We start from the raw sequence: 12,998 nt of genomic DNA, 5'->3' as shown, positions 1-12,998 counted from the left end.
AACATTTGACAGCTAACTAAAAACACATGAAATGTGAGCGCATTTCAGTGGAAGTAGGCCAGTTGCTAACATTCTCTTCTATCTTTGGAACTTAAATTTCATTATTTACTTTGATAAAAATCAAGAGCAATATTCATCATGAGGGGGAATTTCTCCATAAGGTCAAGATATCGTGGGATGGGGAATGGTCTCATGGCCAATTTGGGTGTGAATTTTGTCATTTCTGATATGAACCAACCCATTCCTCTAAGTGGTTTTATAGCTACGCCTCTCGATAACTTCTTGTTCGGGGACCATGTCTTTAGACATGGTTCTTGGATGGGTGTGCAGCTTCCACAGCATTGCGCCGGGCTTCTGCTCCAGCCAGGCATGTTTTCTGTGGCTGAAATAGGCCTGGAGAATGTTGCATCATAAAACCTGCTTTCCAGCGTGCATTTGTAGAGCATAAATCATCATCCTTCTGTAGACTGAATATTTTCTACAAGGGATGGAGAAATCTAAACTTTCAGTGCCATATTAAAGAAGTAGGGAGACATTAGTACAAGAAAACAAGCTTGAACTTGTACTATGTTATGTGGCTTTATATGGAAGCTTTGTATTGTTGCATCTATATTTCCAAATGCATTTTTAAGTTACTCCAGAACAAGTAAGAATTTTAATTATTTAATGGGTTTTAATTTAGTATGGTCATTAAGTTCCTTGATATAATAAATTTCATTCCAGATTTCTTTTTTATATCATTGTAGTATCACAGCTATGGCAATATAAAGTAAGTTGCTCTTTGCATTTTTCCTCAATCACTTGCTTTTCAATCAGTTATTTGCTTTACAATAAATTTGTAAGTCATTTCAAAATGGCTATGATAATATATAGTACAGACTACCCTCTGCCTGAGCATGAAATACCAAAGTACTGAAATTAGTTACAAAATGCTTCATTGACTTCACATTATATAAATGTATAGAAATTAATATGGTTAGTTTTCTAGCATGAAAATTATTTTTTAAAAATACTGCAGCGTGCTTCCTTGTGCATCCAGTAACTAAAGGGTATTATACAAAATATCATAATTGGTAAGTTGATATAAATTACTAAGAATTTAATTCAAGCTTTAATTTACTAATGTAGATAAGTCACAACTTTTGAAAATTTGTGAAGTTGATACAGTATCTTTTGCTTTTCAGAATAATGAATAGTGAGCACTATGCTTTCATATGATAGAGATGGAGCCTGTGTATTTGAATATATAATGTATTGACAATTCTGACTATTAAGAATAAGATATGACTAGGCCTGATTCTTTAAATTGGGAGAGTTGATGTTGTGTCAGCTTCCACAGGGAGGGAAATAAAGTGAATGAACATTAGCCCACCATCATCTGAGCTTTGGTTCATGAAGGTAATGGGCTTGAAGTCACTGCCCACAGTCTTCTTCAGAACATTTTTTGAGGAGCTCTTCAGAGCCAAAATTAAAATCTTATCCTTACCCTCAGAAAGATTCCTGGATAAGACCGAAGCAATTCTTCATGTCAGTTGGTTCTGCTTCCAGGACAGAAGCGTAATGAGGACAGGGTTTTTCCTTGTCCTCTTTCCTAAGATATGCTATGTTTCATACTGTCAGACAAAGGTGCACTAGCATTGTGCCTCTCTATCTTAAGATGAATAAATGCATAATTTATGAGATTACTTAAAATATTGAGACCATTAATATATGAGCATGTTAACTGCATTCAAAAATGCTTATAATCTGAGTATAACACCAATGATAAATACAACATCCAGAGATACTTATTTGGTAATCAGTTGATTCAACTGATATTCATTACTAGTTATAATTCATCAGTAGCTGTAATTGTGCTGTCAAGAGTTGTTTCAAATAAGTATTTGTATAAAGTAAGACACCTGTAGAATATAAGACAGAAAAATTAAACATTTCACAATTATATTAACAATGGTAAAATAAAAAGTAAAGGGTGAGTATATTTTCTGAAGTTTTCAAATTAGCAAAATATGCATATGTGTTTAGACAAATGTACTTATTTACTTTTCTCATATGTCATTATTAAACATCTGACAGTACTTTAGAAAAACATTTTAGAAATATGTTTTGTCATTACAGTTTTAAATAATTCACTTAGAAAATGTATTTTCTAGAATAATTATATAGACTACTTTCAAGGCCAAGATTTTGTTTTATATAAACATAAAGACGAGAAGTTGTCTAAATGTAATTCTCCACATGAAAAAAGTATGCCTTCAGACATTCATGTATTCATTTTTCATGAACCAATATTACAATTACAGTATAGTCTGTACTTTGTGATATACTAGATCTTTTGCTATATATGTGTGTGTGTGTGTTTATGTGTGTACTTGCTACATATGTGTATATATGTACATATATACATGTATTTATGGGAATATTTGGTCAAAGGAAGCAAGTATAGTTGATTGAATGTTCTATAAAATTTAACATTAAGTTAAGGAACAATGCTTCATGGAGAAGGTGGACCATGACCAGATGCAGAAAGAATTATTGAGCTTAATTAACCAAGAAGAAGAAGATACATTAAGCTGTTTATAATTTATCTCAAAAATAATTTGGTTTCTCACAGATGTTGTTTCTTTAGTGGATATTATTGCTGTCACTCATCAAAAACCATGGTGCTCAACCCATAAACCACAGTGAAATTGGAAAGAAGGTGTTAACCATGGAAACAAAGCAATTGCCTAGTATTTTTTTTTTTTTGCTTTTAGATTATTTTAGAAAGAAAATTGGAGGAGAGAGGACTCTAAGTTAATTAAAGTTTATTTATACTTATTATTTGCATTAATGTAAAATTAACAGATTTCATGTACTTCAACTAGCTAGTTTTTTTTTTACAAAAGATTAATTTAATTTTTAAAAAGGCAAATGAACAGAATAAAGAAGACATAGACAGAGAGAGTTCATTCCTCTGCTGGTTCACTCCCCAAATTGCCACAGCAGCTATAGTTGGGCCAATCTAACACAAAGTACCAGAACTCCATCTGACTTTGCTGAGGCCCAAGAACTATGCTCATCTTTAGTTGCCTTTCTGGGAGCATTAGCAGGAAGCTAGATCACAATATTTGATGCCAGCGCCAGAGCAGCAGCTTGCTGTACCACAGCTTCTGCTCAAATTGATTAATTTGGAAGGACAGATAAAGAGAATTAGCATTCATTGAAACCCTCCCCCAAAACCCAGGAAAGCCAGAAAGCTAGAGAGGAAAGCTTGGTCCAGTTCTCTTACAATTACTTCAGCCATTACTGCTACCACCCAGGATCTGCATTAGGAGAAAGCTGAGGCAGGAGCCAAAACTGGAAATGGAATTCAGGTACTCCCATGTGGAATGTGGGTATATTAACTAGTTGGCTCAATGGGATTTTCAAAAGCTATCACAGATCTACATAGCAAACTTTCCTGGCCTTTCTTAGAATAAGGATTCTATGGTTGTCAAAAACGGAAAATCTTTAGTTAACAAAATATATCTCTACTTCTCCTAAATATAGCAAATTTTAATTATAAAAGATCTTGTATCATTATGATCCTAAGGACCATCATCCAGAAATGGTGACCTAGTTCTCTTTTTGCATTCTGCAGTCTAGGAAGTACTATATTATAAAGAGTATTTTCATCAGAGTAGTTTTTATGATATATTTAGTTGAGCCTGCCTAATGTCCCCTTCCAAGTATTGCCACAGAAAGCACAACCTGGATACTACTTTTGACCACGTTCACATTCTACAGTATTAAAGTACATTTGCATTATGATTTCTGTAAGTTAGGAATCTTGAGTCAAATTTCCCCAAAAGTGATCTACAGTTACTAAATCATTTATGACTTGCTTTTAATAATAATTTAACTCATTCAGAAGGATATGGGAATGTGGCCTTAAAACTTAGCTATTAAAGATAATAGGGACTCTGAAACCATTAACATTTCCATGTACTGTTCTCTCATCTTTAAAGCTTTATTTTACTGAGATTTTGCTGTATGTTATGTCTTCACATTAGTTTTCATGAACATAGAACACTCATAATGTCTCCCCAAATAATTGCATGCAATATGTTAGATATTTGCTCTTGCAACTTTAGAGTAGTTCAGTTAGCCACGTGGCATGTGGCAACGATTTATTTAATGGGAAACATATCCCCTGCCTGATCACATGGTGAACTCAGGATGTGTTTCCGCTGACAGTCTATCAGATTCTGGACAATGCCATTTGAAGAAATTTCCATTTCATTTAGAATTCTTTGGCAAGTATTAAATTCATTTATGCAGTTCAGGAAAGAGAAAGAGATCCATCATTTTTCTAGTAAAGTCAGAAGAAAATTACATAAGCCAGAGAAAAATATAGCTCAAAGTTGAAATATAGTGACTGTGACTAATGTTAATTTGCTGCTCTTCCTTTCTAAAATTACAGAAACATGGACAGTACTTAGAAACAACTGGTAATGTTCTTTGCCCTCTGAAAATTTCCATCTGGATAGGAGAAAATGACATTGATTTTATGCATCTTAATATAATCATTAGGAGGTGTCAGCATACCAAACTTACAAAACTATTTTTGGGATTTGCTTACATCTTAATATATTAAATATTTTCATATATTTATATGTATTGCAGGTTAATCAGTATTTCTTCATCAGTTAATCAGTATAATCTATCCTTTCTAAATCACCGATCTTAAATGCTAATTTTTTAATCTGAATTGGATTAGCAGTTACATTGTTGTAAATAACAGGACTTTAACCATATTAACTTAATAGTACATAATTACCAGTAACATCAATAGAGTCAAATGTGATCACTATCGCTTTTTCACAGTATGACAGAATGTTTTCAGTTAATTGAATAAAAGAGAAGAAAAATCATATATTTGAAATGGGATTTTGCTTTCAGAAACTAAATGCAACCAGCTCATCTGAAGGAAGCACAGTTGATGTTGCTCCACCCCGAGAAGGTGAACAAGCTGAAATGGAACCCGAGGAAGACCTTAAACCAGAAGCTTGTTTCACTGAAGGTAAACTAGCTCAGATACAAGTTCAACACAGCACTCCTCGTTCTCACACCTGAACGTGCAAGGGTACTTCAGAAAGTCCATGAGAAGAAACAATGAAAAGATACTTCTATTTTGTTGTGAGAAAGTTGAAATCTATGCAGTTGTTTTTTCATTGTATACATTTTTCACAAATAGCTGAAACACCCCCATAACTCATTTGAAGGAAAGTTAGAAGAAATGGTGAAAGAATATTTACATTGCTTTCTGCTTTGATTCCGAAGAGTTTATATATGTTACTGGGTTATACTATAACATTGACTATGCCTGGAGAAATAGTATAATGTAACGTGTCCTTTTCACTCCCTCTCCAGAATGTGAGAAATCTGATCTTGTGAGATAAATAGCCTCTGGCATTTCATGACATTCATTGGCAACTAAATTTCTTCATTTCAATGGTGTGATATGATTTATAGACGCTGTGATCAATATATCCCATTCCATAGAGTTTCAACTATAAACACTTTTCATTGTGGCCTGAGATGATTTGAGACAAAGCTACATTGTAGAGTTGGCAGAGAAAGCAAAAACTATTCTCACATCAGCAAGTGCAGTGTTTTGCCCACAAACCATGAAGGATTTATGGATTCAATGTGATTGGAAGAGTGGATTGAAGTTAGAAATAATATGAAAGTTAGGATTTGGTGGGCAAAGAAGTAAGAGATAATGACCAGTGAGTCATTTCTGTGAGTAAGAGGAGTACCAACACTCTAAATAAAGTAGCTTGGAAAAATTGAAAGTGGCTAATACCTGAAAAGACAGCAGGATTTTTCTGTCATGAAAACAATTTGGCATAACAATGAAGGATAAAATAAAACTATGAATAAGCAATTTGGAGCAAGTATTTTCTCCCCTATGTAAGAGAGATTCCTGGAACCTATTTCTGTAAGGATTTTTGAGACAAAGAGATCTTGATTGGTATTGAAGAATGAATTCATTTTTACCAAAGCAAACCAGATTAAACTAAAGTTCCTTTAGTTCTGACTAGCTTGATGAATATATAAGTCAGAAGTATTCATTTTGCAGGATGGAGGCTGAAGATAACTAGAGAATGAAATAGCCTATAAAGTGATGAACTAAGACTGGACACAAGAGGGAGCAAGAAAGTTTAACTTTTCTCTCACTTGTTTCAAGATCAAGTATTTTTTTTTCTGTTTGTTCATATTTAATCTTGTCTTTCAGGATGTATTAAAAAATTTCCATTCTGTCAAGTAAGTACAGAAGAAGGGAAGGGGAAGATCTGGTGGAATCTTCGCAAAACTTGCTACAGTATTGTTGAACACAACTGGTTTGAGACATTCATTGTCTTCATGATCCTTCTTAGTAGCGGTGCTTTGGTGAGTGGAATGTGTATTAGCAAGAACCAGTTTCTAGTGAAATATCTCAGTCTACAAAAACCCCAACAGCATAAGCCAAGTTTGGAAATCAAAACAGGAGGCATGTCTGCATCCCTGTACCCAGGAATGAACTTTGCAAAATTCTGTTCAGAACAAATCAAAACCATGAGACCGACAGATGGGATCTCTCATTTGGGGTTTATCTAACAGATGTTTTCCTTGCTGAGAAACCCAGAGACGTTCTGTAACTATGTTACCTTTCCTGGTAAACATTATCCAGTGTTCCCTAATATATCAATATTTATAGATTTAAAGTATATCCTGTTTTTTTATGTATAATCAACTACTCTTTTTAAATAAGCCAAGCAATTCAGGAAGTCATACAAAGTAATAACAGAATAGTCCAATTCTCTCCCTCAGTCAGTGAATGTCTTCTTACTTTCTCAGTTTATAATATTTTACTAAAATTGTGTCTTTGCAACAGTAATTGAGATAGAGAGTAGCAGTGAGAATTAGGGAAGACAGAACTTACTGAACAATCAAGACATTCCCATTTTCCCATCAGCATGTTTTCAGTTTGTTTCAGTTTAGATATTTTCTGTTGTTTGATGCTTAGTGGATATTACCCAATATTTGCCAAGTCACTTACTTCCTTTACTGAACTATCTCTTCAAATGTTCAAGGGAGAGAAGCCATTCCAATAAAAATAATTTTTTCTTGGTTCACAGGCTTTTGAAGATATATACATTGAACAGCGAAAAACTATCAAAACCATGCTGGAATATGCTGACAAGGTCTTCACTTATATATTCATTTTGGAAATGCTTCTCAAATGGGTGGCTTATGGATTTCAAGCATATTTCACTAATGCCTGGTGCTGGCTAGATTTCTTGATAGTTGATGTAAGTATCTTCAATAATTTTTAAGAAACTGTTTTTAAGGGACAAGACTGACCTTTCATCTATTTTCTGTCTATTTTCTGTAATTAAAACCTTAACTTGACTTTGAGACTTAGTTTTATTAATGTTCACATAATTAAGCAGTTATTCTTTTTTTAAAAAAATTACAACAAAGGTGGTCAGAAGTTGACACTGCTTATGGGACAGCGTTGTGACACAACTGTATTGAACTGCTGCCTGCAACCTGGCATCCCATATGGGTGACGGTTCGAGACCCAGATGCTCCCCCTTCTGATCCAAATCCAAATCCCTACTGATGTGCCAGCGAAAGCCACAGATGATGGCCCATGTCGCTGGGCTCCTGTAACCTCCTGGGATACGCAGGGAAAGCTCCTAGCTCATGGCTTCAGTGTGATGCAGCTCTGGCTTTTGAAGCTATTAGGGAGTAAACCACCAGATGGAGAGTATTCCTATCTTTCCCTCTCTCTTTTTCTGCCTTTCGAATAAATAAAATAAATCCTCAATAAACCAGACACTGTTTGGGATGCTCACATCCATTAGAGTGCCTAGCTTTGCATCCTGGCTCTAGTTCCAACTGGAGCTTCTTGCTACTGTGCATCCTGAATTGTAGCGGTTGAAGGCTGAAGTCCTTGCATCCCTGCCATCATAAAGGAAAGCCAAACTGAATTCCACGTTCTAAGCTCTGGCTTAGCCCAGGTCCAGGAATGCCCTGTAGTTAAAGAATGAACCAGTGATGGAAGATTTCTCTCTTTATCTCTCTGTAGTTCGAATAAACAAAAATAGTAAAACAAAAGCTTAATTAAAAAATTTAAATCCAATGGAAATAGTAGAAGTCACCTAAAACTGGACATGGATGTGAGCTTTTCTAAGCTATTCTGAAAACTAAGGATCTCAAAGTAAGGAACAGCTAAACATCATTTCATGAGCTGTTAATTAAAGCAAATCTTCAAAAGATAAATCAAGACAAAGTTGGGACTACAAATTAAAAAATTATATTTGAAGCTCTTGTAGCGTACATATGACTGGATAATGTTAATTTAACCTAATAGCTGTATTCATCATCAACATATTCACAGAGATAACAAAAAGCATGTTAAACCAGAAGGTAGATAATTCTGTAGCTAATCTGATGTCTTACATGTAAATGTGTAGATCTCAATTTGATTAGTCTGGTCAAGGAGTCCTGGGAATGTTGCGAATTATGAAACTCAATGGTGTCACACTTTTTAAATTATAAGTGATGAAGAGGTGTTGGTAAAAAATGACAGTTAACTGCTTCTTTGTAGTCTTTAATAGTCTGTTACACAAGGCTTCATAGGCTACCAGAAACACACACATACACACACACACTCGGTGCTTTAGGTCCTATCTCCAGCAGCTTCCTACCAACCATAAAGTGTTGTGATTTTTTCAGCTCACACATTTGCCAATATAAACCAATAATTGTTCAATATCTGCAATCATTCTTTTTTTTAATCATTGTGGCTAGTTTGGATCTTTCTGAATTCTGCTCCTGTCTTCCTCCCTGCACTGGTTTATAATTAGATAACCAAAATATATTTAACCCTTTGAGTTGCTAAGAAATTTGTATCTAGTTGCTTTTAATGGATCATAAATGACCTCCAGTTTCCATGACTGACCTCCCCAGAGTAATAGAAGGATTCTTAATTATATCCCAAAAAGCTACCCACAAAAGCAAATTTAGTTTCTCTCATTCTGCAGCTGAATTGGGTCAAAGGCAATATTCAGATTGTACTTCTAGACATTAGGAAATGTAAAACCTAGTTTAAAACAAATTTGTGAAATGGCAAAAATGCTCAATTATAATCTACACCAATGCTCAAACTTTCTGATTCTCGATTCAGTTCTGCTACACCCATGCATATATTAGTTGTCTAAATTATCCAGTATCAATAAATTAGGTTTAGTGGGCAAATATATGAGGATCTTCAAAAAAGTTCATAGAAAATGCATACTATGCAAAACTAATACATAGGTTTCGAAAAAATGTTTACAGCCAACTTAGCTTATTTTTTTACATTTTATTATTATTATTGTCATTTTATGATACAGTTCCATAGGCTCCTGGCATTTCCCTTATCCCCTCCCCAATTCCGTCCCCCTCACCTAGTTCCTCTATATCATTACTAAAATATAGTTCTTCATACACAGTCATATGTCCATCATTGCGGGCATGGACAATGGCAGAGAGTCCAGCATCCTATTGTCAGGATATAGTGAGTAGTTTCATTGTAAGTCCATCTTTGTCTGGATGTAGAAATGCATACTACATTGTATCCTCACATCTGGATGTTAGTCTCCATTTCACAGTTACTGTACATCCCTTTAAATGAAAAATCACAATACAAAAACAATGGAAAGAAAAATAGAAATTTACAATGCCATAAAGTTAAATGATATATCACTAGATATGACAGTCTCCATTACACAGCTACTATACATCCCCTTAAATGAAAAGACACAAAACAAAATCAACCTCAGGGAGAAAAAGAAATTAACAACACCAAAAAGTTAAATAACATGCTATTAAATGACTAACGTGTAGCTGAAGAAATGAAAATCAAGAACCTTCTTGAAGAAAATGATGCTACTGTATGATCTACGAGTCATTGAATGATTTAATCAGTAGAAAGTGTTTTGAAGAGATGAAACTAACAGAAAACAATAAAACCCATGCAATATAGTTTCTGCTGATTTTTGTTGGTGAAATGTGTTTCTTCTAGACAATAAATAGATGTTATTTTGTTTTTTAATCTGGTCTACTAATCTATGAGGTTTGATTAAGCTTACAGCATTTACATCAGAGTTTAATATGTATGGATGATACTTTGGTCCTCTCATTTTAGGAATGGGCTGGTCATTGGTTTAGTCTTCTGTTGTCATTTTACTGGGATGTTCTTCCCGTTTGCCTTTGGTTTTGTTTGGTGCTATTCCTCTTCTCTGTCAAGAGAACATCTTGAAGTATCATTTGTAGGGCAGGTCTGTAAAAGGTATATTCTTTTAACTTTTCTTTACTGTGGAAGAATTTTATTTCATTTTCAAAGACAAAAGAAAGCTTTGCTGGATATGTTATCATAGGACAATTTTTTTATTTTAGAATCTGGAATATGTCACTCCATTCTCTTCTGGCCTATAGAGTTTCCTGTGAGAGATCTCCTGTGAGTTTAATTGGCATTTCTTTATATGTCAATTGATTTTTTTTCATGTGCACATTTAAGGATCTTTTCCTTATGTTCAATTGAAGAGAGCTTGATGATCATGTGTCTTGGTGAAGATTGCTTTTGATCAAGCCTGTTGGGAGTTCTGTGCCCCTCCGGGATCTTGTTTCCCAATTCTTTCTCTAGATTAGGGAAGTTTTCCTTTATTATTTCATTACATACATTTGCAAGCTCAGCTTCTCTTTCTGCACCTTCTGGGACTCCCATGACTCATATTTGGCCTCTTAATAGTGTCTTTCAATTCTTGAATACTTTTTTTTGGCCTGATCCAGCTCTGCTTCCAGCTTTTTGTTTGCTTCCCCCTGGTGACAGGAAATATCTTCCAATTCTGAGATTCTTTCTTCTGCTTGCTTCATTCTATTTTGGAGACTCTCCATTGTACTTTTAATTTGCTCTACTGTGTTCTTAATTTCTGATATATTAGCTTTGATTTGCTTTATTGCTTCCTTAAATTCTTTGAACTCTTGTATGTGTTTCTCATTTTTTATCAGAAGCTTTAAAATGAGTTTTATGAATTCTGTATGCCCCATTTTCTCGATGTCTTTCTCAGTTAGCTCTGAGGTTGGCATAGGGTTTTGCTCCTTGGCAGGGGAGTTTTCGATAATATTCATTGTGTTTTTGTCTCTTCTTTTGCCCTTGTTCATTGTACTTCTGGTTAGCAGAGTCTTGAATTCCTTGGAGCAGGTTTCTAAGCTGTGTCACCCACAGGTCTACAATGTGATTTTACTTATTGCAGTTGGTACACAACACTTTGCTTGCAGCCAATTGTGCTACTCCCTCTAGCGAGTTCCAGGTCTGGGTTCTTATGTTAGATTTCCACTGTAGTCTCCACAGCCCCAGCTCCTGGCTCACCACTCTCCACCTCCTGTGATACTGTGCTGTGGCTGCACCATTGTCTCTGCAACCTTTCTGCCCCTTGTGGTTGGAGCAGGTCCCAGGATTAGGGAGACACCAGGTGTCCTAGATAATTAGGTTGTTGGTGGCAATGATCTTGTCAGAACCTGTTGGACGTTAGGTCTGCGTGCCACGCAGACCTATTTTGACCCATACAATGCCACAGTCAGTATTATTTTCCTGCGGGACCAGTGCAATCCACGGACCTCAGTGAGTTCTCGCGAGCTCAGCACATGCGCAGTTCACTGTTGTCCCTGCAGTCCTAAAGCTATTGCCACAGTGTGCAAAATGGCACTTGACGTGCTCCTACTAGAGTTTTTGATCTGCTGGTCATCAGGTTTGAGGGCTACCCAGACCTGTCTTGGGTGGAACCTGTAGAATGCTACGTTGCTGCAGTTCTCTGAGTCAGAAATGAGTTCACCCCCATCTCAGCGTATGCTCAGTCTTTTTCCTTGCCTTTGCCTCCTTAAGGAAAGTGGCACCCAATTCAGCTCAAGGGGGCTGACTGGGCTGTGAAATCCACCCTGTTCTCACACTGCCCGTCTGGAATCTGCTGCTCTGTCTGCTCCTGGTCAAATCAAACGGACCAGCAGGACAGACAGTTCCTCCTCTGGGTTCACCTCCCAAGCTCCCAGTGAAAGTCCCTTCCCACCTGGCTGCTGGTGGAGTTCAGATCGCCATTAGCTGAATGCCGCTGGAGTATCAGTCACTGCAACACCACACCGTTATGTCTGCTGCTTTCCTGTGTCTGTCAGTCTCCAGGTACCCCTTTGCTGTTGTTCTGTCCTTTCTTGTTTCCTGGAATATGTCCTCTCTACTTCATTCTTATTAGATGTCTTTCTGTCTGTTTAAACATGTCCTTACCCTATTCCACCATCTTGATTCCAGAATTCCAAATTAGCTTATTTTTAAATTTCATTTTTGTGGGTTTATTCAATAGAATTCCATCCCCCACCATAACCACTACCACCCTCTACATACATGCACATGCTCATGAAATCTTAAGAAAGTTCATGCATGGAAAATGCACATCAGAAGGAAAATGTATGCATGGATTTCACAACTTTTGTGTACTAAAGAATATCTTTTTAAAAACATTGTTTATATGAAAGACAGAGAAAGGGAGAGGTGGAGAGTTAAGTCTTCATCTGCTCGTCCGTTCCATAAATGGCTGCATCAGCAAGCGTTAGACCAGGCTTATACCAGGAGCCCAGAAACCTGCTCAGCCTCCCACGAGTGTAGTAGGAATCCAAGCAAGAGGAATATTGCTGTTTTCCCAGGCTTATCAGGTGCAAACTGCATCAGAAGCAGCAGAGCCAGGACCTGAGCCAGCAGTTCTGTAGGAATGCTGTTGGTGCAAACAGCAGCTTACCTCTCTGTACACAGTGCCTATCCCAGTGAACTTATTTTCTAATTTTGCTTTTCCACTAACTTTTGAAATATTCTCTTATATACGTATTTGGAAGACAGGAGGGCATTGCATTAAGCCTTAAAATCTCCATTTTTCCATAAATGATGACACATCAAA

The 12,998-nt window shown here is 36.1% G+C and overlaps 1 protein-coding gene across 7 annotated transcripts in view; it reads left to right on the top strand.

The window, feature by feature from the left end:
- The window catches only part of SCN3A (sodium voltage-gated channel alpha subunit 3), a 93,281-nt gene that overhangs the window by 60,995 nt on the left and 19,288 nt on the right, over window positions 1-12,998 (top strand). For all 7 annotated transcript variants that reach the window (XM_058664573.1, XM_058664572.1, XM_058664570.1 and 4 more), the window contains 3 exons: window positions 4,924-5,044; window positions 6,263-6,417; window positions 7,146-7,319. In XM_058664573.1, coding sequence (XP_058520556.1) covers window positions 4,924-5,044; window positions 6,263-6,417; window positions 7,146-7,319 — 450 coding nt within the window. The remainder of the gene's footprint in view (window positions 1-4,923; window positions 5,045-6,262; window positions 6,418-7,145; window positions 7,320-12,998) is intronic.

Source organism: Ochotona princeps, chromosome 5 (assembly GCF_030435755.1).
Source record: "Ochotona princeps isolate mOchPri1 chromosome 5, mOchPri1.hap1, whole genome shotgun sequence".
NCBI lineage: Eukaryota > Metazoa > Chordata > Mammalia > Lagomorpha > Ochotonidae > Ochotona > Ochotona princeps.
The sequence above is the reverse complement of the archived record's forward strand: the minus strand, read 5'-3'. Positions and strand labels throughout refer to the sequence as shown.